This window comes from Phasianus colchicus, chromosome 23 (assembly GCF_987193195.1).
Source record: "Phasianus colchicus chromosome 23, bPhaCol1.hap1.1, whole genome shotgun sequence".
NCBI lineage: Eukaryota > Metazoa > Chordata > Aves > Galliformes > Phasianidae > Phasianus > Phasianus colchicus.
Window position 1 is genome coordinate 4,735,686 of NC_143458.1, and position 24,664 is coordinate 4,760,349.

Here is a 24,664-nt window from a genome sequence, read left to right on the forward strand (position 1 = left end):
ACTCCCTAGAGCATCTCTAGTGCATGCGTGGAGTTCAGCAATATTTGCAATATCATTGCAGCACAAAGATGCTGCTTTGAGACATCGGGCTCTTTCACCATGATACTCCTGTTGGTAGCAGTGAATTGGAGATGGATGCTGTGGTGACTGTGCTTTATTCACCCTGGACTTTGGGGGTTAAACCCACAAAATGAGCAAAAATGAGGATTTAGCTAACCGCCTCCCTTATGGGATTGTATGTACAAGGATACAGCTGATGGGAAGCTCTGGCTTGGGAGCTGTCAGGGTATGAATGAGAACAGGACCTTGTCGCTTTTGCAGCACTCAAAGTTTAAAAACAAAACAAACAAACAAAAAAACTCAGCCAACTTGCTCCTTTGCTTTGGGGATGTGATGGAAGTAGCCCTTAGAGCAGGGCTGCTGGCTTTGCTTTTGTTTGTGGCCGCCCTGTTGTCAGGGTGTGGGGCTGCGAGGTGGTGATGGCAGTGACTGTGATGCGATGGGACAGCACTCCAGGTCCTCGTGCACACTGACCCTGAGCCAGCTTTTGGGTGGCAAGTGTCAGCACCACATCCATGCACATTGCTGCTGCCAAACCAAACCATCTCTCGGGAAAGCTCCATTATCACTCAAGAAGTTAATGCAGCATCTTTGGTACTCCCGGTCAAAGGCACATTCCCTGAAGATGCTCCCTTCTCTCTTGGCAGGATGAAGAGAGCCCAGTTTGGCCCCCATGACTGGCTGTCTCTCCCTGTGCCAGCTGGTTCCAGTTGGCTACTGGTGGATACATTGGAACCGGAGACTGCATACCAGTTCAGTGTCTTGGCTCAGAACAAGCTGGGCACCAGCTCCTTCAGTGAGGTGGTCACTGTGAACACTCTAGGTAGGTCCTCCCCAAGCACAGTGGGAAGAGGGCAAAGAGAGTTTCAGGAGGTCTATAGAAGAGGGAAAGCAGCCCTTTGTCGAGTCTGTGTCCTCTGCCTGGAGGTGGTGATGTTCAGCATTAGTTTCCAGCTGCAAAGCAGGTGTCTGTGGAGTGTGCTGGATGGAACCTGTGGACTTTGCCAGATCCTCAAGGCTCCCAAAAGCTTGTCCTAAGGCAGCTCAGGGGAATGGTACTGTGGTCTTGGTCACCTTTCATATCTTCCTGAAGTTCAGCTTGGGGCAGGAGTTATTAATAGAGCATAGAATCAGTTGCGTGCGGCTCAGAGCTGCAGCTCTCACAAAGGGCTTTGAGCTGGGTACCAGCCTTGGGGCTGTCTCAGAAATAGGTCGAGAGATGAGGAGGCTTTCTGATGCTGTGCCCCTTTTCCTAGTCCTTGTATCTTTAGTTCACCCCCTTTTTGGAAAGCTGCTTTTCTGTCTCTGAGATGAGAGAGCACATGCCTGAGATATGTCCTGACCTGCTGTGAGGTGGGGAGCTGCTGCTGCAGTGATGCTCTGTCTGCTGCTGATGCCGGCATGTGGGAGGGATCCCGGCACGCTGCTCTTGTGCAGACCCATATGTCATGGCTGTGTGCAGAGGCACGAGGAGCCGCTGCCCCAAAATGCAAGGGGAGAGATCATGGCTATAACCTCAGAGAGGAGAGCATCTGCTGTGCTTCCCTTGACCCCATCTCAAAGGGGTCATCCATTTCTTCTGTCCGCAGCATTCCCTGTAACAACTCCAGAGCCTCTGGTGTTGGTTACCCCACCGAGGTGCCTAACAGCCAACCGGACACAGCAAGGCGTCCTCCTGTCGTGGCTTCCTCCTGCTAACCACAGCTTTCCGATTGACCGCTACATCATGGAGTTTCGCATTGGGGAGAGGTGGGAGATCCTGGACGATGCCATCCTTGGGACCGAGAGCGAGTTCTTTGCCAAGGACTTGTCCCAGGTGAGCAGGGAGGGACTGCCCTGGAAGCTTTTCAGGGTGTCTTGTTTCCTTCGCAGAGCTGATGATGTGTTTGGTGTTTCAGGACACTTGGTATGAGTTCCGGGTCCTGGCAGTCATGCAAGATCTCATCAGCGAACCCAGTAACGTTGCTGGTGTGTCCAGTACAGGTAAGGACTGCTGCTTCCTCCTCCCTCCCTTTGTCTGGCTGCTGTGGGAGCATCTGCACTCTGCAGTGCTGTTCTGGTGGGGTCGTGCATCACTATAGCAGTGCTGGATGGAGCAACTGCTTTTGTGCATTTGCTTGCAACCTTGGCTGTGAGCTGGGTTAGTTTTAGTGTCCCAGCACAGCTGCTGTCTCTCTGATCACAGAAAGCATTACTGTGTAAAGCAGCATAGTAGTGTTTTGGCTGATGCTGTGTTGGTGCTTTCCATAGCCGAAGGTGAATTTGAGAGCTGGGCCACTCTGCTCCCTTGTGCTGTCTTCAGAGCAGCAGTGCTGGGAGCAGGCAAGGTCAAAGTGCCCTTCTTGGTCCTTGCTGCTCTGTGGGGTGCCCTGAGAACAAAGCTCTGAGCCCAGCACTGCGCAGCCTGGAAATGGAAATGAAAGGTGCAGAGAGGGAAATGCAGCACTGCAGTGCGGTGTCTGGGGCGAGGGAGGGGGGGGATGAAGCAGCACAGCTTTGCAATAGGAGACTGCTACAAGCTGCATTGTGTCCCCTGCACCCCAGTGCAGTTTGGAGGAGCATTCCTCCAGCCAGGGCTAGGCTGGTGATGGTGATGGGAAGTGGGGGGGTCTGCAAGAGGGGGAGAGGATGTAGTGAACCCTGCTGGTGTGATTTTCCTGGAAAAAGCTGAGGAGCCGCCCAGTTGGGCTGCGTGCAGGAATGAAGCAGTCTCTCTCTGCCCCCAAGTGGTGCTGGCGCGATGCAGGGAGCCTGCTGCCTGCAGCCTGCTTCTCTGTCCTCCCAGTGCTGCTGCTCTCCTCTTGCCCAGTGTTTCTGATAGGGTTTGACAGCACATGGGGCACGAAGGCAGCTGCAGCCACAGGGCGTGCGTGCGTCCCGACCCTCCTGGGTGCCGTCTGCAGCTCAGAGCTGCTGCTCCCAGCAGGCAAATGTGCGCTGACCCTGTGTGTGGATGTATGGCAGGAGCACTGGCGTGTGCAGGATTTGATAACTGCTCTTGCATCTGCAAATAGCTGCAGCTAAGCTCTGGTGGTGGTTCAAATTTGCTCCTGGTTAGTGAAGTGGTGTAATGAGGGTTCAGAGATGTGGGTGCTGGTTCCAGCCCAGTTTTCTTTGAAGAGCTGAAATATGCTGTATTCACACACTGGGGAAAATACTTGGTGTTGCTACAGCCTGAGCTGCAGTGGGTTATTACGGCAGTAGATAACTGCAGGTTTGGTGCAGCTGTGTTCATTTGTGCATAGACTGTAGAATCACAGAATGGCCTGGGTTGAAAAGGATCACAATGATCATCTCATTTCAACCCCTCCTATAAGCAGGGTTGCCAACCACTGGACCAGGCTGCCCAGAGCCACATCTAGCCTGGCCATGAATGCTTCCAGAGATGGGGCATCCACAACCTCGTTTGGCAAATAAATATGGATTTGTGTGGTGGGAGCACGTCTTCCCTAGGTATCCATCAACAGAGATGGAAGGGTCCCTTTTGCGTGACACTTCTGCATCACTTGGCCTGCAGCAACACTGCCTGGTCTTCCCACATGGGCTGGATTTAAGGCAGGGTCTTTCCTTCAAGCTTATCATTCCAGGAAGAAGTGAACTGTCTTGCATCAAGGCAGCATTGCCCTTCAGACTGTTGATCCCCCAGGCAGGATGTGCGTGTGTGTCTCAGTCTAACACCTGATGGTTCCTCTTTTTCCCCAGACGTATTCCCTCAGCCTGACCTGACGGACGAAGGTTTAGCCCGCCCGGTGCTGGCTGGCATCGTTGCCACCATCTGCTTCCTGGCTGCTGCCATCCTCTTCAGCACACTCGCCGCCTGCTTTGTCAACAAGCAACGCAAACGCAAACTGAAGCGCAAGAAAGGTGAGCTTGGCCCTGGCGTGCTTCTCTCCTCGTCCTTTCTGTCCTCTTGTTGTTTCTGTCCTCTATCCTGACTGTGTCGTGGTGGTAATGTTCTTCCCTGTCTTGTCTCTTCTTCCACCCCTGCGCGTCTTCAGGTGAAGCCCTGACTTCATCCCCCGGCTGTGCCTGAAAGCGCCTGTGTTCGGGAGTGGGACAGGAAGGGTGGGTGAAGAGGCGGCACAGAGGCCTGGGATTTCTGAGGGCACAATCTCACGTGGTGACAGCTCTTAGAGCTTGGGGGCTAGGGCTGGGATATCCCCTTGGCTGAGGGAGACCAATGCCCTCCCCAAGGCCCCCCCAGCAATGGGCTCTGCAGCCGCCTGGCTCTGCCTGGTGGTGTCCAATGGCTGTGCTAGGCTAGAGAAGACCCCAAGAAGGAGACTCCATCGTTTTCCTTCCCTAAAGCTGGGCCTGCAGCCACCTTACAGAAGCACCTGGTAGGGAAACCACCACCTGTTCAGGCAGCTGGGGAGCTAGAGAGGGCAGGGGAATCAGCTCCTTTGCCTCTAGCATGTGAAATTGCGGCAGCAGGACTGATAGGAATCTGTGACGGGAGCTGTTTGTTGTCAGCAACCATTAAAGTACGGCAGCAATGAAAACTTGGCCTCTTGTTGAGTGTCTTCTTTGTGGTTGTGATGTTGTCTGTGTGTCTCTCTGTCTTGTTGCGCCTCCTCAGCGTTCTCTCTTCTTTCCCCTTTTATTCTTTTCCAGACCCTCCTCTCTCGATAACCCACTGCAGGAAGAGTTTGGAGTCCCCGTAAGTATCTGTCTTAGATGTGGCACCAGGCTGTGGGTCTTCAGGGTGCCTCTTCCTACAGTTGTTGCAAAGGTCAAATGGAAATATCTGGCCTTGTTTTGTGACGATTTGGTTTCGATGTTCTGTAAACTTGTGGGAACAAAATGGTTCACAAGAGACAAACAGGCTTTGGAGCAGAAAGCAGCAGGGACAAGCACAGCTACCTTTAAGAGACGACCTTGTGCATCTGGACGTGTTGAGCAGGTGGAAATGAATTACGCACCCTTGTAATGGCTTGAAAATGGCTCCTCAAGGGAAGGGCTGCTGCTGTGTTCAGAGCCCTTCATGCAAGCTCAGTGTAGTTTTGAGTTGTTCTGTTGGCTCTGTTTTTCTTGGAAAATTCAGAATCTCAAATGCCTATCTTTTCATTTCCCGTGAAGTCTCTGCTGAAGTCTCTTTGCACATATGCCTAAAGGCTGTGGGTCAGGATGCTGCGCTGGCCACAACTCCTTCCAGAGCCCTTCAAAAGTGCTTATAGCCACTAAGTAGCAGGAGCATCTTTCTGATGTGAGTGCAGGATTCTGAGGTGGACACCTCGTGCTTAGGCTCCTGGACTGTTGCACAGCGTCCCTGTGTTGGTGGATCTTAATCTTCCTTTTTTCAGTTCATCCACCGCACTGAAATGGCCATGCTCACATCATCTCTGTTGGATCTGCTACCTTTTGCCCTTCAATCTTGTTTGTCTGAGGCTTTCTGAATAGGGATGCTGTTCTGATGCTTATCTCTTCCTGCCATCTCTTTATCTTTTGAGGCTCTCAGCCTTAAATTTGAGTATTTGAAATGGGGAAAAAATTGATTTGAAACCATCTGTCAGCATCTCTGAGTGAGATGCTGAGATCTGCAGGAGGGAATGTTTGCTTGAGGTTCTTCTGGAGCCCTAAAATGGGGGAGCACCTCTTGGGGGCTTTCCCAGATGTGGGTAGCTTTGGTGAACGTAGGAAATTTTGGAAGGAGTTGGAAAAAGGCTCTGGATCTGTCTTTCATTCTGATGGGACTGTGGAGCTTGTTGTGAGACGTTGGAGCAAACTGCCTGCCCTAAGGGGGATGCGGAGGTGTCCTGAGGAGTGGGGACTGTGTGTGGTGCTTCCAGCTCGTCTTTCCCACTTGCTTCTTGCAGCCTGTGTCGGAGCTGGCCAAGCCATCATGGTAGTCCCCACAAATTTCTTCCAGCAGTTTCTCTTTTGAAATCTTTGCTTTCTGGATCCAGCAGTTCTTCTGGATGAGAAGAGCTTGTTTCCCCTCCGGTGACCTCCCCCTCTCTCGGTTTTTCTCCCCTGTGGTCCAGGTTGTCTTCTGGCAAGGTGAGTCCGGAGAGCATCCGCACACTCCGTCCCCCATCCGAGTCCTCTGACGACCAAGGCCCTCAGGCCAAGCGGATGCTGAGCCCCACCAAGGAGAAGGAGCTCTCCCTCTACAAGAAAACCAAGCGAGCCATCAGCAGCAAGAAGTACAGCGTCTCCAAGGCGGAGGCTGAAGCTGAGGCCACCACCCCCATCGAGCTCATCAGCCGCGGACCGGATGGCCGCTTTGTCATGGACCCGGCGGAGATGGAGCCCTCGTTGAAGACGCGGAGGATCGAGGGCTTCCCCTTCGTGGAGGAGACGGACATGTACCCCGAGTTCCGGCAGTCGGATGAGGAGAACGACGACCCCGTCGTCCCCGCCTCCGTCACAGCCCTCAAGGCCCAGCTCACCCCTCTCTCTTCCAGCCAGGAGTCCTACCTTCAGCCACCAGCATACAGCCCCCGGTTCCACCGGGCACTGGAGGGTCCCGGCGCCCTGCAGGCCACAGGCCAGGCCCGCCCGCCGGCCCCCCGGGCTTTCCACCACCAGTTTTACGGTTACCTCAGCAGCAGCAGCCCCGGGGAGGTGGACCCGCCGCCCTTCTACATGCCAGAAGTCAGCCCTCTGAGCTCGGTCATGTCCTCCCCGCCGCTGCACCCCGAGGGGCCCTTCGGACACCCCACCATCCCCGAGGAGAACGGGGAGAACGCCTCCAACAGCACGCTGCCCCTGGCCCAGACCCCCACGGGGGGCCGGTCCCCTGAGCCCTGGGGGCTCCCCTTCGGCAGCCTGGAAGCGTCCCCCGCGACAACGTTCCCCCCTCAGCTCCAGCAGTGCGAGGCGGCGGCCGAGGGCTCCCAGCCCACCGGTTGTCTTCCTCGGGGGCCGCCTCCTTCCTCTCTTCAGGTCGTCCCCGCGTCCTACCCGGGCATCCTGCCCCTGGAGGCACCAAAGAGTTGGACTGGCAAGTCACCCAGCAGGGGCCAACCCTCTGTGCCCACCACCACCAAGTGGCAGGACAAACCTATGCAACCCATGGGATGTCAAGGGCAGCTAAGACATACCAGTCAAGGTATGGGCATACCTGTGTTGCCTTACCACGAACCGTCCGAGCCCGTCGGCCACAGCGGCACAAGCACATTCAGCCTGGACACCAGGTGGTACGAGCCCCAGCCCCGACCTCGGCCCAGCCCTCGGCAGGTCAGGAGGGCTGAGCCCAGTTTACATCAGGTGGTGCTACAACCTTCAAGGCTTTCTCCTCTGACCCAAAGCCCCCTCAGCTCCCGCAACAGCTCCCCGGAGCTGACTGCCCGCGCCAGGCCCCGTCCGGGCCTCATCCAGCAGGCTGAGGTGTCAGAGATCACCCTGCAGCCCCCCGCAGCGGTCAGCTTCTCCCGCAAGTCCACGCCGTCCACCGGATCCCCCGCACCGAGCAGCCGGGGGGAGAGCCCCAGCTACCGACCTGCCACGGCCTTCACCTCGTTGACCACCGGCTTTTCTGGCTCCCAGGGCTCCTCCCTGCCCGCGGACACCATGGATGTTTTTGGAGACATCCCCTCTCCAAGGAGGGCTAGCGAGGAGATTCTCAGACCGGAGCCAACATCGACAACGGTAGCCACCTCTGGGTAAGTGCGTGAGACCTGTGGTCCCCCCCCCCACACCCCCAGGCCCTCTCCTGACTTTCCCCATCCCACCTCGCCCCTCCCTTCCCTCCAACTCCCTCCCCGCCATCATCATCCAAACTGTAGGGTCTCTCTGGGTACGCTGCAGCATCCCTTTTGGAGATGGCGTCCCGCGGGCTTTGCTAGGCTGCGGCTCTGCAGAGGCTCACGCTGCGGGCGCAGGGTGCATGGCCGCTGCCCGAGTCGGCTCGGGGTTAGGCAGGCGGCCTTCCCGATGCTGCTTTCCTCCTCCCCGACTGCTGATGCGGGAACTGGAGCTCTGTGGTTGGGGTACCAGGCTGATAAATGCCTGGGCCGCAGGCCTGGCTCACGTAGGTAAGTGTCCTGGTGTCACCGGCGGTTGTTTCCTCTTCTAGCTTCTGGCTCTTGGCTTTCTTCGAACGTTAGGGCTGCTGCGCCTGTGTCTTCCTTCTGTTCCATCCCGCGGAATCTAGAGAGCTTTAATGCATGACAGAAACAGCTATAAAAACCACCGCCCCATCTGCAAAAGGGATGCTGCAGCCCCAGGACGCGGGCAGGGAGAGATCAAGGACTTAGCCCCACCAGCAGCATGTCAGGAGAGGAAAAAATAACCCAGTGGAATTCAGGAGGCCGCCGGCACGCTCAGATCCTGCCCTAAAGAGGGATGTGGCTGCACTAGACTGTAGCGGCTGGTTTTCCAGGTACCAGGGTTGCTCCAGGCAAAAAGCGTCTTTCTCTCTCTGTATTTCTCCTCTCTTCCTCCGTCTCTTTCACAGCACCCTAGATCCCGTAGCCGTGCTTTTGTTCCATCCTTTCGTCTCGCTTCATTTCGGCTTGTTGTTGTAGGGGGGGCCGAGCCCCTCGGCTTGTGATGGAGCCCCGCGGCGCGGTTGGAGGCGTTCGGAGCAGAGCCGTGGTTTTTGGGGTGGGGGGAGGCAGCCTTTCACCCCGCAGCGCCCTCCGCATTTCACTCCCACTCTCTGGTACCTGGAAGCGTTATGGCCTTAGGAAATCCCTCCAGCGCGGCTGGGGAAAGGGGTGCGTAGGGTGCAGGGAGGGCTCACGGGAGAGGCTGGGGAGGGAGAGGGGGACCTGGAGGAGCTGAGATGATTTCTGCGCGGCTCTTGGGAGCGCAGGTCCGTAGCGATGCAGACACGGACGCATAGATCCACGTCTCCATGCAGTCTCAGAGCCAGGGCACCCCGAGGAGCTCCAGGTACAGGACAGTCGCAGGACAAGTCTGTGTTAGAGCACTGTTGTCCGTGCTTTTAAGCAGTGTATCCATTCGCTTCGTTGATTATTATTTTTGTTCTTTTCCTTTCTCTTCTGTTTCTTTCCCCCTTTCTTCTCCAGCCTTGTTTCGTTTGTGTTTCAGTTTGGTTTCTTTCCCTCCTTTTTCCTTTGGAGTTGTTGACGTGCTGATGTGTTGCGGAGCTCGGCTCCTTGCGGGTGTTGATAACTGCTTTGTTTTTGATTAATCTCAGCTATCTGGGCAGTGTTGTCGAGACAAGCTTCTCCTCAGCTCAATAGGTAAGGGTGATCCATGTCCGAAAGGATGGTGTGGGCGCTGCGGAGGGTGGCCGGGAGCGGGGCATGAGAGGGGACATGGAAGGGGCTTCTCCAATACCATCTCTTCCTTTAAAGGGGAATAAGGAATTACAAAACACTAGGAAACACCTCTGGACGCACAGTCTCTGTGGCTTTTGGGTTTCCCCTATCCCTTTGGAGGAGCTCAGAGCCCTGCACCTCGAGCTGGTTGAAATAGCTGCCCCTGGGACAAGCTGGCTGCAAACGGTGCTTGTGGGCAATGGCTCCAAAAGAAGTCTCTGGTTCCGTTCCACAAAACGGAGATTTTTGTTTCCATCTGTTTTCTTCTTCCCAAGGTTTCTCAGATGTAGAAAGTGGGAGAAGTCTATGTTTCAAGGTGGGCTCTGTGCTTGGCAGCACCTTCGCTGCGGTTCCAGGCAGGTGGAGTTTCATCATCCCCGTGGCGAATGTAGTTACAGTAAAAGCTCTCCCACTCTGTAAAGCTCCTCGGAGCAATCTGTAAGACTTCTCCTGACCCAGCTGTAATTAAACAGCCCTAAGCAAATCGGGAAAGATTCTCTCAAGAAAATACCTCTCAGGAGCTCCCATGTCGGAGCTGTTTCCCGGATGGCCACAGGCATCCCTGGAATGGCAGTGGGAGCAATCTGGGAGATGGTTTCCAGATCATATAAGCAGAGAATTTCCTCCTTTTTTCTCTTTCACTAAAATGGATAAAACCAGGTGGGATGATGCTTGTTCTTAGCTGTGAGGAGTCAGCCAGGAGAGGTGGAATTGAAGATAGGAGTTTTTAGGGCCTAACCATGCCCAAGCTTTGTTAGGTTCAAAACCTGACACTTCTCATTTGTGGTTGCAAGGGCCTGGCTCATACTCACCCAACAACCTGAGAAGCCCATTGGAGTGGGAGAGATGCCTAGGGAAATTAGGTAGATATTTCCAGGAGAAAGAAACCCCTGTTCATTGCAGGGGAGTTGGACTAGATGACCTTGAAAGGTTCATTCCAACTCAAACGGTTCTTTGAGTTCCTCCAGCTCATATGGAGCTTTGTGCTGACGTGGAGAGAGGAAAGGAAGGAGTGTTGGATCTTAGTCCTGAAGCTGGGATGGATGCTTCATGGCGAAGCCATCCTCTTGGCATGGCAAAGCCCCTCTGGTTTGAGCTTTGCAGCTTCCAGAGCTCCTGAGCACTGTTTTACCTCCTTTATCCATGGTGCTTCCCTAACCCAAGAGATCTAGAGACCCACATGAGTACGGATTCAGCGCAGCCAGATCAGTCCAGTCTCATGTCCTGGCTTGATGTGGCTCTTGCACAGGTTGCCCTTGGTTCCTGTCTCAGCAGCGAGCCCCATGGCTGGGTGGGTACCAGGAGCAGGGTCACACTGTCCTACAGGACACTTGCTGAGAAGCAGCAGTGAGTCCTGCTCTGAGGTGCTGCCAGGGGTTGGAATTGCAGGATTGAGTCCAGAGTCATTATCCCAAAAAAGGGGAAGCCATAAGGAGAATAAATCTCGCTCTAATAAGTGAGGAGTCCTGTAAAGAGCCCAGCCAAGTAATTTCGTGGTGATTCGGGGTCGTAAAATTGTCAGTGGATGCACAGAGCACAGGGATTTTCTACTAGAGCAGCTGGATTTCTGTACTGCAGTAATAAAAACCAAGAGGAGGAGAGGGAGAGGCAGTTTGTGAGTTGGTGGCAGCTGCACTGGGAGCAGGAGTTGCTATGTGGTGGCTTTTGCTGGGTAAAGGTGAGCAGGGAGAAACGCTGCCATTACTGCACTAGCAGCTTCCCATCTTCTGCTTCAACCCAGTGGGCGGTGATGCATCTCCTACCAGGGAAGAGGGCACTGTCGTCTCCCTGCAGAGGGAAACCCAAAAACCACAGACGTGACACCGAGCTCCTGTGTCCCTTGGCATCGCAGGCAGCCCCGCTGGCCCCCATTGCCAGGCAGTGCTGCCAATGCCAGGAGCTCATGGGCTGGGTGCATCGTAGCATTGAGTGACAAAGGGACATGGTGCCAGGCGTGCAGGAGCACCCCTCGCTCCCCGCTTGAAAGCAAACAGGTTCCCCTTTAAAGACTGTCCATGTGCTGATCCTCTGCATGTGTTTCATGCCTCCTCCCGCTTGGAGAAGTTGTGAGTCCTCCTGTCTGAGTGCGTTCTTCTTTCCTTTCTTCTTCTTATTTTTTTTATTTTTATTTTTTTATTATTATTATTTTTTTTTTACTTTCCTTATATATTTTCTCACTCCTGTTTTTCATTTATCTTCCTTTCTCCCCTCTTTTCCTGTGACTGTATTCCCCCCCCCCCCCCTTTCTCTCCGCTCCTGTCCCTTTTCCCCCCGTCCTCTCTCCTCTCCTGTCAGCATGGTGCAGTCCATGGTGTAGATGAGTTGTGTCGTCTGCAGACCTGCAGAAGGGCCCTCCTGCTCCGGTGTGCTCCCCGCTGTCACCAGCCCCCTCCTCCCTCATTTTGGCAGCGGTGGTCTGGCAACAGCTCTGGGGGAAGGGGCCGCAACTGCTGTGTGTCTCCAGCACCTCTTGCACTAAAGGATCTCAATCAGTGCATGGTGGCATCATGGGATGGAGGTGGCACTGGGCTCAGAGCAAAGAGCATAAGACATCTTGAGGGGATCACGCAAGACTTGAACTTGAGGTTGAGCCTCACGTAGGCAAATGGAGCTCTTCATCCAAGGATGAGGGGTTGGAGGAGCCTGGCTGGGATGTGGTGGGCACTGGAGGTGGCCAAGCAGATGCTCTGATACGTCCAAGCTATTCCTGGATATCACTGTCTTGACTCAAGGAGAAAAGAAGACGGAGAAGAGTGTGAGAGACCTCCACGAGGTGACACACACACACCTGATGTCCTTGAAGGTCACAGCTTGTGCTTTCACATGGCTTCCCCCTGGTGGGTGAAAAAATACTAGTGATGCTTAGGAGGGCTTCTCCCTTAACATCTTCACTTTGTAGGTGGAAAAGTGTTTGAAGAAAACGTAGCTGTGTGGTATTTGGTTGGTTTGGATAACTTCACCCATAGCTACCCTTCCCTGTCCTTCCTGGGGTTGAGTACCTCGTCAGTCTTTCCTGGACCTCTCTGCACATGCTTCAGACCTTTGCTTGTTCAGAAGGACTGTCCTTCGAAGACTTGAGGAAAAATTCTGTGCTGAATGTTTTATGGCATCGCACAGGAGGTAACAGCTGGAAATCCCGTGTGTTTCTTGAAGCTTCTTTGCTTGGCTCCATCCTGAAGTCTCCAGAAGTTCATCCCCTTCTCTGAACCTCTTGTCTGTTGGTGCTCAGGATCCCTTGTGCATGGATGGCTGCCCAAAGTACAGACTCTGGGGGCAGGAGGAGGCTTTTGGCTGGACTTAAAATGCAAATTAATTCGATTGAGTCGGAGACCTTTGAAGAAATAAAGGGTGGGTAGAGCAGATAAAATTTGGCTGGTGAGTAGCATCGTTTTGTCCTCCACTGTATCTCTTCCTTGCCAGAGGTCAGACTGTATTTATAGTGACACATGGGTTCAGTGTGCTCGCTGTTTATATTTGTGTGTATAAATACAAGCCCAATTAGGGAGAACTAGCGGAAACGAACTTCAGGCAATTTCCTCATAATCCCTTGGTAAATCTGTCTCATTTTGTCAACATGCCACAGTCACTAGCATCTTCTTAGAAGAAAAAAGAATGGAAATAGCAAGAGGCTTTAACATACGGAGCTCTAATAGTATTAGCAAAGTTGTCTGGGCTACGAGACAGAAAGACATGCTTGTGGGCAATGCAGTGACATCCAGGGCTTGGCACATGTGAGCCCCATGGCAGAGGACTGGTATTGGAGTAGCTGAGGTTGCAATTGGCCAAGTACCTTTCTTGCTTAAGCTGCCTGTACGTTGGGGCTGTGGGAAGAAGGCATTTAAGCGCAGCGACTCTACAAGCTTGTAAATGTCTTCCCTGCAAGGGGAAGACTTGTTTGGATCCCGCCAGCAGGGCTACCAGCTTGTGTAATGAGATGCTTCATCTTCAGCTGATGCACTGCTCTGCTGGGAGCTGGAAGAGAGGATCTCCAGGAGCATCCACGCCTTGATGTCTCTGTTGCAATGGGAAACATGAAAGGGGCTTTTCTATCCCAGCCTTTGGGTTTCCGTCGCGTCTGCTGCGCCCCAGCTGCTTCACCACATTATGCTGCATTTTCTTTGGTCCTCTCCAGTGCTAATAGCAAAAGCGAGAAGCTTTGTAATCATGTGCATCTTCAAAAACAACCCCTTCTGCTCCCCAAGGGGGGGAACAGCCCTGGGGAGCTCTTAGTGCCTCTCCAGCTGAAGTGTGCACAGCTCCAGCAGCCGCTTGGGATCTCAGATGTGATGCGTTGCTTATGAGCTGCACTCCCACACTGGTATTTCATGGCACACATGGAGACTGGCAGAGGGGGAAAGCCTTGTGGGTGTGTGCATTGCTGGAGAGATGAGAAGCTCCAAACGGACCTCAGGTAGCATTGTGCCTGTCCTCCTCTTCCATGCTGTTCCTGCTAGGCACCTGCAGTGTTTCTGTCATGGTGAATGGGTAAGCACCTCATCGACAGCCCTAGAATGGGGTGAGAGAGTTTGGCTTCAAAATTTTGGTGACGCAGAGTTGGACTCAATGATCCTTGTGGGTTCCTTCCAATGCAGGCTATTCTGTAATTTCATCAAAGTGATGCTCTGACCCATCCGTCCTCCTGCCTTGTGAGGTGCTTGTGGGGTCCTGTCCTTCACAAAGCTCTCAGCACTCCTCACTCTGGGTTAGACACTCGGCTGATATACACAGCTCACAGATCTCAAACCTGCTGATATTTTCAGTTTTGGTGAATGGTGCAGTAGGTGGCATCCTTGCCACAGTGCTCATTTGCCGTTCGTCGCCTTCTTCATCTGCAGCAGTGTGTTAATGGAAAGGCAGGAGTGCTTCTCCTCACTTGAGATCCTCACCATTTCCTATGCATGTTTTTTTTCTGCATACCTCATATTTTGAGCCTGTCACGGTTATTTGCTGTTAGTTGGCCTCTTGGACTGCATAAGTGCAGTGAAATGGGAACAGAAGAAAAGCATCGTGTGTTTGGGTAGAAGCAAACATGCTGAGAAGATGGATTCACCATCTAGAAGTTCTCATTCCCCTAACTGTGTGTGGCACGTGCCATGTTTTCACTGCTGGAAACTGCACTGAGGAAGAGCTTTGCTCCCATTTTCTGCTGGCAATAGCTCTGGAAGCATGGCCAGCCCTGCCTGACCTCAGGAATGCTGGTGGGGGCTGTGAGAGGGGACAGATACGATGGGCTGGCACTTCAGCCTTGCAAGCATCACAGAAAACTGAAGATCCTGGAGCTGCTGTCTGTGCTGCCTGCTGTGTTGCTGATTTGGTGACATGCTTTGGTCACTGAGTGAGGAGACCAGAAGAGTTCCATCCCATTCTTTGAAGGATGGGACAGGGTAAGCGCAGGCTCGTGTCATTTCTGGGCACCTCGTGTGCAGGCTGCTGTCACGTGTGAGGCTGATCCCAGGTCACCACCCGTGGCCTTAGCTGCCTGAATTTACACTTCTGCTTCCGTGGTGTGAGGTTCATACAATTTGGAGAGACGTGAAAATGAAACAAAGGGGAAAGAAAGGGGAATGCAGCAAAAGGGGGGATGTTGTGATGTGTTATAGATGAGTGCTGGACCAGCTGTTCTCCGAAGGAAAAGGTTTTCTTCTACTGCCCTGCATTATAGCAGTCATTTTTCAGTCTTTGGATTGAAAAATCCTTGGCAAAAAAGGTACAGTGAAGGGAAGTGGAGCACAAAGCCTTTGCAAAGGGGAGACCGCTTAACCTTGAGCAGATTCCTGTACAAGAGTTACTTGGGGACTAAGTCTGGGAAACTATCTCTTACAACTACTGACTCTCCCACTGGAAAAATCCCAGTACAAATCCCCTCCTTGCCCCCTGCAATGAAATCTCGTTGGCATTTTCATTTCCAAGCCGTGGTGCGTCCTGTCCTGCGAGGCCAGAACATCAGCTCCCAACATCCCAGTGTGAAGGAGCAGAAGCTTCTGTGCCGTTATATTTGTTGTCGCTTCTAGCTGGGAGCAAGGTGTGACCCCAGCTGTGCCCTTCGTGTCCCTGTCTGTTGTGCAGTCCCTGTTTTTTTTTTTTTTTTTTTGCCACGGGAGCCAGGCAGGATCCCTGCCTCCGTCCTGCTCATTGCGCCGGTGTCACCCGCCCCGTGTCGCGCAGGTCTCGGTGCTGTCGTGCCGCTTCTGCGTGTCTCTTCCTCCCTCTCCATCCCCAAGGGGTTTCCCACCACTTCCCAAAAATACCTTATCGGACATAGGATCTGCCCCGTCCTTTGTGTCTAGCAGTGCCGGTGTGGCAGGCAGGTGAGCCGGGTGCCGGCTGCGCTCTCTTTGTGCTGGGATTTTGCAATGCAGCTGAGCGGGAGGGGACGGGAACATGGACACGTGTGGGTCTCCTGTCTCCTGCGGCAGCGTGCCCGGCCTGGGCTTTCTCACCTTTTCCTTCTCCATGGCAGAGCTGGCTGGGGTCAACCGTTCCCCGCCTGGGACGCCCCACAGCCCAAGCGTGACCCGGAGCCGCTGATGGCACGTGTCTGCTTTTCCTTTCTAGAAAACGTCCATCTCCGTCCTGGGACGCTGCTGCACCTGAGAGGCTCGAAGCTCTGAAATACCAGCGGATAAAGAAGCCCAAAAAGTCATCCAAGGGCTCCTCGAAATCCAGAAAACAATCCAGTGAGTGTGAGGACCCCACGATCCCCCAGCAGCGTCCCCCTTGTACCCCCATGGATTGCTTGGGTTGGTCTCTGAGCGCCCGCCTGGCTCCCGCCTCCCAGATGGATGGCTGCTTGCCCACGTGCTGTCTGCAGTCCTTCCCCTGCTTCCCAACCCCATTCCCCTTCCATCCTTTAACATCTGCCCATTACTCATCTTTAGTGACTTTACTTACTTTTTTTTTTTTTTTTAGGATTCTTCTATGTTAGTTTCTTTTTCCCTGATGTCCAACCTGCGGCTTGCATGCTGGAGCCCCCCATCCTTCCTCTTCCCTCCCCTCCACTCGAGGTGACTTTCCACATCCTCTCCTACAAAAGCCTACTTTCCTGCCAGGAAGTCTTTCCTCCTTCCTTACCCCACATGTGTTGGGGTTTGGAGTGTCGCGGGGAGAAAGAACAGACTTGATATAAGCTCCGTTTTACAGCAGCGCTACAGGTGGGTTCCATATCTCATCCCTCTGCCTTCTCTCCTCTGCAGACGGCTCTGCCTCCCAGGTTCAGCACCTTCCCAGCTCTCAGGTACTGTGGCCTGACGAGGCTGTCTGCCTCCGAAAGAAGAAGAGACACCCTCGTCAGGACCCCTTTGCCCGCCTCTCGGCGCTGAAGGACGACCTCTGCCACCGGCAGCTCCCCGAGGACCAGACAGCCATCCTCAACAGTGTGGACCACGACGACCCCAGCGGGCACGCCACTTTGCTTTAGCCTCATGCTGACCCAAGAGAAGGTTAAAAGGGAGAGGGTAGAGGGAGCTGAAACCTCGACTGCGTGCACGCCGGGGTTGGGCAGCTCGTGGCAAGGATGAGCTGGGGCCACCGGGGTGGGTTGGGGTCCAGAGGGGGGGATGCCAGGGGCTTCTCAGATCTGCATCTCTCCCTTAATGCTTTGGTGAGATGGGGAGGGGGTGTCACACCTCTGTTTCAGAGAGTTTTCAGATGTAAAAGGCATAGATGGAGATTCTGACATCTGCTTCTGCAGGTTGTGTGTAGGTGGAAGTTGTGAGATTAAGCAGCCGGCCCTGAATTGAAAGAAGGAATTATGTGACACGAGGTGTAATCGATTGACAAGGAACTAACAACCCAACTAGCTAACAGCTGGTAATCCCATGAATCTGATTATGATAAAGTACGTCCAAATGGTCCCAGGAAAGCTGCAACCGTGAAATCTCCTTGCCTCTCCCTGCCCAGCCTCCCATTACGTGAAGATAACAGCAACAACGTCACTGACATCTTTCCTTGCCTGTCTCTGAAAGGGAAAACTGGAAAGACCCCATGGCTTCACGCCAGCCTGAGAAGTGATAAATCACAATTTCTCTGTGCATATGCATTTGAACCTTGTTAACATGTACCAAACCCTTTGCAAGCACGCAGGTATGGGGCCGTTTGCATCCACGGGTGGTTTCCCCTCAAAGTCTGGTTTGTGCCAGCTTTGATGAGGGTGGTTTTGACCAATTCTTCGTGACGCTCCGTGTATCACTACCATACGTTCCTCAGTGCTGTGCAGAAATGTGATTGCTTACTATGGTCACGTTTGTAATCTCTGTTCATAACTGCAGAACGGGGAGATGCTGCTGTAGGTGTGTGAGCGAGCAGGGTTTCACCATGTGTTCCCAAAAGTCCCAACGTGACCCTGAGCCAGGGCAGCTGGACAAGTCCAGCTCTGCGGGTCACGATGGACAGCTGCTCCAAGCACAAAGCTCAGCCCAGCATTTGGCATCATTTTGAAATGTGTTGCTGCTGGTTTCACTGTCCACCCCTTCTCCCTCCTGTTCCAGCCCGGCTGTGTAGGTGACCCGTGACACCTGCTTTGGGATTTATCCCTCCCTTTGCCCATCTGAGGAGACTCGCTGTTCCCCTCTTGGTAATGCTGTTCTAACTCTTCACCAGAATGTATTTCCTCTTCCTAGGGTAGGTTCGTTTGGCAACTGATGTTTCTCTGGGTTATGTAGGCCTTTTCTCAGCAGGAAAGCTGCAGCCTGCTCCAAGAACACCAGGCTTCTCTTTCCTGCTCTGCCTCCACTATCGAACTGCGTGGCCTTGGGCAAGTCACTGAACCTCTCTGTGCCTCAGTTCTCCCATCTGTAAAATGGGGATAAGTCATATTTAAGCACTTTTGTAAAGCACTTGGCTGCCCACGGGCAGCAAGTGCTACGTATGTGCTGAGTGCTATTACTACCAAGTGATCCCTACCTTTAAGACACTTAGAGATTTTTTTTTTTTTATTTTAAGTGGTAAGATCAAACACTGCATCCAGGTTTGCACACTTCTTCCTCTCTAGCAAAGTGCTAAACCCGCCAGCCTGCCTGGGAATAAACACCAACGTCACGTGGATATTCTTGCTTTAAGCTGATTCAGGCTGTTAGAAAAAGGGAACACAAAAGCCTGTAGGCATTGCCATTTGCATACAAAAACTCTTGTTTATTCCCAGGTAGAATTGCCAAGAGATGCTCTGCAGTCTTGCCTTTAATTGTGATTTGCCTTGGTTATTGCTCTTGCTGCTGGTTGAACCTCAAAGGGCTTCGATATTTGGAGAAACGTGCGACCTCTCAGCTGCCCGGCCAGAGTGAAGGGTTGGGGCATGGCAGTGAGAACAAGCCAAGCTTCCAGGGAGGTTTTAGGTAGAAATCTGTTGATCAGCCTGCCTAGAAATTTCTATTTTTAAATGAAACTGTGCTTTGTCTTCCACCGAGATGTTCAGAAACCTGATGAAAGCAGAGCACGACGTCTTTTTTCAAATCTCAAAGCCCTGTTTTAGGCTCGAACCGCTTGACAGAATCCTCTAATCGATGATGAGATATTTTCAAGCTTTAACAACTTCCTTTAGGTGGTCTTCAAACCGTGAGCAAGTTTGTCTCGGGAAGGAGGGAGGGTCTCTTAGAGGTGCCTCTCTCTTTCATGCCATCAACCACCAGAGTGAGACTTCAACTTCGCTAACAGTATAACAGAGTATTTCTTTTATTTGAGTGTGTTTTAGGGTTTGACCTAGAATCCACTTGGATCTGAATTGATTTAATGCCATTTGCCTGCTTGGCAGTGGGACAAACTTGTGGGTGACTTCAGCTCGCTGGTGTGAGAGGAGCTGATGTTGGCCCCAGACCTTAGCCGATGTGGAAGCGGGCTTAGCCCCAGGGCTCACCTCCCTGCTGTCCCCAAGGCTGGCCGCCCTCGCTGCACAGACCCTACAGGTGATGGTGACTGGGGATGCTCAGTGGTGTGGTGCCCTGTGGGTGGGGGGTGTGGAGGCTCTGTGCCGGCTGCACCGCAGCTTGCTCGCTCTTCTTTTGGCTCTCGTTGCCTGGACCTCTCTAGCAGAAGGTTTCCTTGTTCATTTGAACGCTTTCCAAGCTCAAATTTACTCTGCCTGTTTGCACGGGCAAGGCAGTGTCTTTGGGCTCTCAAGGTTGGGGGACCGTGCCCCCATCCTGCTGCAAAGAGGAGGATCTGGAGCGCAGGAAGGTTGACGGAGTGCGCCAGCTTGCTTGGTCAATCTTTTGAGAGTTTGTTTTCCTTTTTCAGGTGTTTTGAGCCGATGGGCCCTCTGCTTTTCATTGTCTTCGACCTTTAAAGGCTGGAGCTGCAGCCCTCTCTCTTTCAGCCGTGTACCTGCCACGCTGCTGCAGTGGGAAATCCCGCCGGGGCTCCTCATGGACGCGGCTCTTCCCTAAACCATCCCTACCTCCTTTCCCCGCTAGACCAAGTTACCTTCCAATAGACTCTTGCCACGTGCTGGGCCGTGCTTTGGCAGATGGGCTCGCCTCTTGCTTTGGCAACCTCCTCGCTTCTCCCAGCTCTGGTTTCCATGCCCTTCAGGGGTTTCTCTCCTCTGCTCCCGCGGACCTGGGACATCGAAGCTGTGTCAGATGATGCCAACCATTTTCCCCCATTCCATCCCTGTTTGAACTCCGTTTTTGTTTTGATGGTTTGCAAACACGGCTGCTGCTGCTGCTGCTTTTCTTTTTTCTTTTATGCTGCAAAATATATCTTGATTTTTTTTATCTTTCTGGGCCAAACTCTCTTATTTTGTAAGTTTGTCCTAGGGTAGACGGTTCTTGCTTATTGGCAAACATAAGATCCGTTCCTCCTTGCACGGTGCAAATGCGATGTGTTTCATTAGGTCTCATGCAAAGAGCTGGGCTGTGGTGGAAGAAACACCTCTGAATCACAAGCTGTGCTGAGGACACAAGCTGAATGTGTCCATGCAATTAACCCCAGTTTTTGGGGTCCTGGTGCTGCAGGTGGGTGAGAGTGCTGCAGCTCCGTGCTTCAGTTTCCCATGGGCTCTGCAGCCAGGCTGTGGGGCTGGAGGATCACTGATGCTGCTGGAGGTTTCTTTTGAGAGCATCAGCAAGTGAGAAATGGGCAGGATTCAGCTGCCCCGAGCTGGGGAGGGGATAATGCAGGGAGGTATATGTACGAGGGCGTTGTGATCTGGTTTTGGTGGGCACCAGGCTGTTGTTCCTGCGTGCATTTCCTTGTCAGCTCATCCATGCATGGAGGCTGGAGATAGCTGTGTTTGTGGTGGAGTTGTGCTGGGCAGCTCTGCGGGCTGCAGGGAACGGCTCGCTGATTTGTGCATGGCAGTGGTGCTCAGTAAGGTGAGTTGTGCATGTCAGATGGTCTGCTTGGAGCATGGTTTGGCAGCTGGGAGTCACTGCTGTTCCCAGCTCTGCCTATGGCTTCCTCTGAGCCTGCAGGCAAGTTGCTTCAGCACTCTGCCTTGGTTTCCCCATCGCTATAAAGGGAACAACAGCAATGCTGTACCTACCTCCAGGGATGCTGAGGGCCAAGGGCTTGTGGTCAGCACTCCAGCAAACCTCCCGGCAGGGCTGGGTCGTGGCTAATGGCATCAACATGCCTTAATGCTGCACATCTCTCACAGTTAGGACAGAATCTGCTTGGCGGTTTGATTTCTCCTCCTCCTTAAGGCAGTGATGCAGAATTCGGTTTCCTTTGAGTTTTGGGTTGGTTTCCCCATGTAGTAGTTCTTGGCTGGGGTTGTTCTTCAGAGAGCTGAGGCTGGAAGGCTCACATCTGATGGCAGTGTTTCCTCCACGGCCCGCTTGGGCTCGCTGCAGAGCTGGCAGAGCTGCTGCTTTTTATGGAAGGGAACATTTTCAGGGAGCCAGCATAAAAAGTGATGTATATATGAGATATAAATACATAGAGAAGTGTAGGACGAGGGTAGATATGTATGCAGAAGTCCGGTATATTTGCATGTAAAGGGTATGTTTGTCTATAGTGGGAATGTTGGTGGAGGGGGAGGGGATTGGGATGGACAAAGCCAGGCAGAGCCTGGGGAGGATTTGGGAATGGATGGGCACAGGGCACCTCTCTGCCTGACCTTCATGCGTCCCATCCCTGCTACACAGGACCTGGTTGTCCTTTTTTTCCCTTTTTTTTCTCAATCATGCTCCTCCCCCCAGTTTTTTTGTTTGTTGTGTTCTTTGTATGTGACTCATTGCTGGACCATGGGAGTGGAAAAGTAGGAGTGAAGGGCCTCTAACCTGCACACAGTGCATGGGAGCAGAAAGGAGCATCACATTGCTTCATCTTCCACGCCACTGCAGTCGTTCAAAGAGGAAGCAACACCATGCAGAACCCCTTATGTAAAATCCTGAAGGTGCTGTTCTCTGGTTACTCCTGTTAAAGCATTTTGCTTTGCATCTGTTCTTTCCAGAAGAGCATGAGTCAGAAGGGATGAGAGAAATGTGGTTAAATTGGTTGAGAACTGCTGTGCTGGCCGTGTTCAGGTTGTCCCAGAGGCAATGGCTCCATAGGCCAGGATGTTCTGCCTCCCCCCTGTGTGCCACATTGTATTTTTTTTTTTAAACTCATTAGCAGGACTTTTGGGATAAGGAGATTCATCCACCAAAGGCATTGCTGGAGGTACCTTAGCAATGGCTTGCCTGATGCACTGCAGCATTGCTGCTTCATGCATCAAACCAGGAGCCCCTTGCAGAGCACAAAGCAAGGCTGGTCCTGCTGTGGGGGTGCAGGCAGCACCTATGGCCTGAAATTGCAGATGTGCAGTGACTGAGTTTGGGCTGGATACCCACTGCTCTCCAGGGAGTCCATCACAGCACTGCTTGGGCACGGGGTCTCTTATAAAGGGACACTGAGTCCTGTTCTCATCCTTCAGCTTAATTTCTGCTTTCTTTTGCTGGACTTCCCTTTGCCTGTCTTTGCAGAGGAGGAAAGGCTGCTCTGGATCTGTAGGGGAAACACATGAGCCAAGTCAAAGTGATGGTGTGTGTGATTTGGCAAGTTGTGCGTGCAAGGGAAGAAACCTGAACGTTATTCCCATTAGTCTGTGTGTCCCCTGTGTCACTGCCACCTGGCAAGGACTGGTACACAGCTCCTGGTCCCTTGGAGAGGCCAGAGAAGGGACCCTGCTTCCTTCTGCAAGGAACTGGGATGAGTCAGGGCCACCCGGTGCAGTATTTCCCTGATTTCCCTATTTAAGTGTTTCCATCTGGCAAGCCTGTGCTGTCTGAACTGTCTGTCCCTTGTCATTGCTTGGCACTGGGTCTCACCCAGCAGTGCAGGGTAACCTCAGGACATGTGCTGACAAGCATCCCGAATCCCCAGGGCTCTGGGCGTTTTTTGATACGTGCATGGATGGAAGAAGAACCATATATGGGGTGGGGGTGGGCAAGAGAGAAGGGGGGGCAGATGGGTTGGGCCAGGCTTAGGGGTTTGGGATATTGCAAGCATGCACTGTAGTGGTAGGTAAGGATTTTTATACTGGTTTCAATGGGGCACGGAGGGGCTGGCATCCTTTTTTTTTGCACTGGATGGAGCAGGAGGGCTCATGATGTCCCCCTGTAGGGCTGGGGGCTCTGGGGACAGCAAGGCATGGGGAAGGGGCTGCTGGCACACGCATGGACAGCAGCCAGCCTCTCATTGCCATGGGGAGGAGAAGAGTTTGCCCAGGATGTTTTGCTTTACCATCAAAATACCACTTTCTCTCCTGGGGAGAGTTTTGTTCCAGTTCTCTCGGGGTTACAGGTGACCAAGAGGGCTGCCCAGGAGCTGCCCATCACCCTGGGACAGTTCCATCCTGTGCCCCCAAAGCCCCTCTGATTTCATCTCCCCCCCACCCAGCACTTAAAAAAACAAAAAAGGACCTGACCAGACATGAGCCCCAGTATCTCTATCTAAAGAAACGATATTGGTGTACTGAAACTGCGTTGTACATAAAATTATACAAATATATATTTACTTTCTATTTTAGAAGGGGAGGGGGGGAGGGGGAAGAATAAATATTTAAGATAATTCCTTAGTACTAGGTGTCTGAAACTTCTGTGCAGCATGAGAGAGGCTGTCAGAGGTGGGGAGAGTCTAAACAGCGGGAGCAGAGCGAGTATTTTTACATTATATTGCGCTTAGGCTTCTCTGCTTCTCCATCCACCTATAAATAGACGAAAAAAAAATATCTATATATACAAATATATATATAAAAAATATATATATCTAAGCCGCATAGCTGTTTTATTTTTGTAACCATGCCTAGTGCTGTCTGAGCAATACGGTGGTGAGGGGGACAGGGCTGGCTGGGGCTCGTGCTCCGCTTCGGCTCCATCCCGCATCCTTTGCCATCGCTGCTGCTCGCTGCCGCCTTGCTGCTTCAGTAGGAAAAGTGGGAAAAATAGGAGCGGGGTGTGGGGCTGCACGGGGAGCCCCGGCTGCTGCCAGCTAGATTTGTACCGTGGCAAGGTGATGGTGCTTCCTCCAAGGGGCACGGCTTGTTTTTTTGTTTTGTTTTGTTTTTCTTTTTGTGGAGACGAGTGGAAATTCAGCTCGATGGGTGCTACTTGGGGGGGGGATGTTGGTTGGTGGTTGTGGCAAGGATACAGTGGGGACACGTCCTGCTTGCGGGTGTGCTGCTGCCTCACCTGTACCTGAGGACCCCTCCTTGGCGATCTGCATGCCTTGGGGAGAGGTGCGCAAAGGGGATTTGGTCCTTTGGTGCTCCTGCAGGCTGGGTGGCCTTGGTGGCATCTCCCAGCTCCTCTGTAGGACCTGGCCCTGGCACTTAAATACCTCTCTAGGGAAAGAAGAGATCCGGGACTGGTGCTGTGGGGACTGCTGTTAGGTGGGTAGGATGGATGGTGCAGCATGGGGAGACCCGCGCCCGCTGCAGGTCTGAGGGGAACATGGCAGGGGTGCTCTGGGATTTTCCTTCAAAGCAATACGGACCCGCCGCCTCCCCTGATGCTCACCGTGTCCCCCCATTTCCCTGGGGCTGCATAACCCCCGTTCACCCACCTGTGAGGTCCTGCATTTGGGTGCTGAGCTGTGCCTGGGATTGATGCCAGCAACTTTCCTTCTGTTTCCCTCCTCAGGGGCCGGGATTTGGGATTGCCCACGGGCAGAACGATGGGGTCAGGGGATGCTGCAGCCCTCGGCCGAGCTCACTCCCATGTCCTCCGTGGCTCCATGGGATGCTGTTTGGGCTCAATTCCCCTTGCAGAGGGGAACTCCCCCTTCTTGCTTTTGTCCTGCCGTGTCCCTGACCGACTGAGGCATGAATGTAATGTGTTTGGGAGGGTGAGGGTGCCCAGAAATGGCCCCTCCGCAGCGGCACCGTCTCCTCTGTAGGTGTCACCTGTATTTTCCATGATATTTCTGTCTTCTTTGTTGGGGTGGGTTTGGGGTGG

General features: G+C 53.1%; 1 protein-coding gene across 10 annotated transcripts in view; it reads left to right on the forward strand.

Moving 5' to 3' along the window:
- The window catches only part of IGSF9B (immunoglobulin superfamily member 9B), a 44,359-nt gene extending 21,167 nt beyond the window's left edge, over positions 1 to 23,192 (forward strand). For 2 of the 10 annotated variants that reach the window (XM_031599775.2, XM_031599777.2), the window contains exons 13-20: positions 708 to 883; positions 1,650 to 1,876; positions 1,959 to 2,043; positions 3,763 to 3,924; positions 4,675 to 4,720; positions 6,045 to 7,667; positions 15,849 to 15,970; positions 16,487 to 16,962. In XM_031599775.2, coding sequence (XP_031455635.1) covers positions 708 to 883; positions 1,650 to 1,876; positions 1,959 to 2,043; positions 3,763 to 3,924; positions 4,675 to 4,720; positions 6,045 to 7,667; positions 15,849 to 15,970; positions 16,487 to 16,710 — 2,665 coding nt within the window. In that variant the 3' untranslated portion in view covers positions 16,711 to 16,962. The other 8 variants (XM_090123357.1, XM_090123361.1, XR_016459540.1 and 5 more) reach the window with 7 other exon arrangements.
- The last annotated feature ends 1,472 nt before the right edge of the window (positions 23,193 to 24,664 follow it).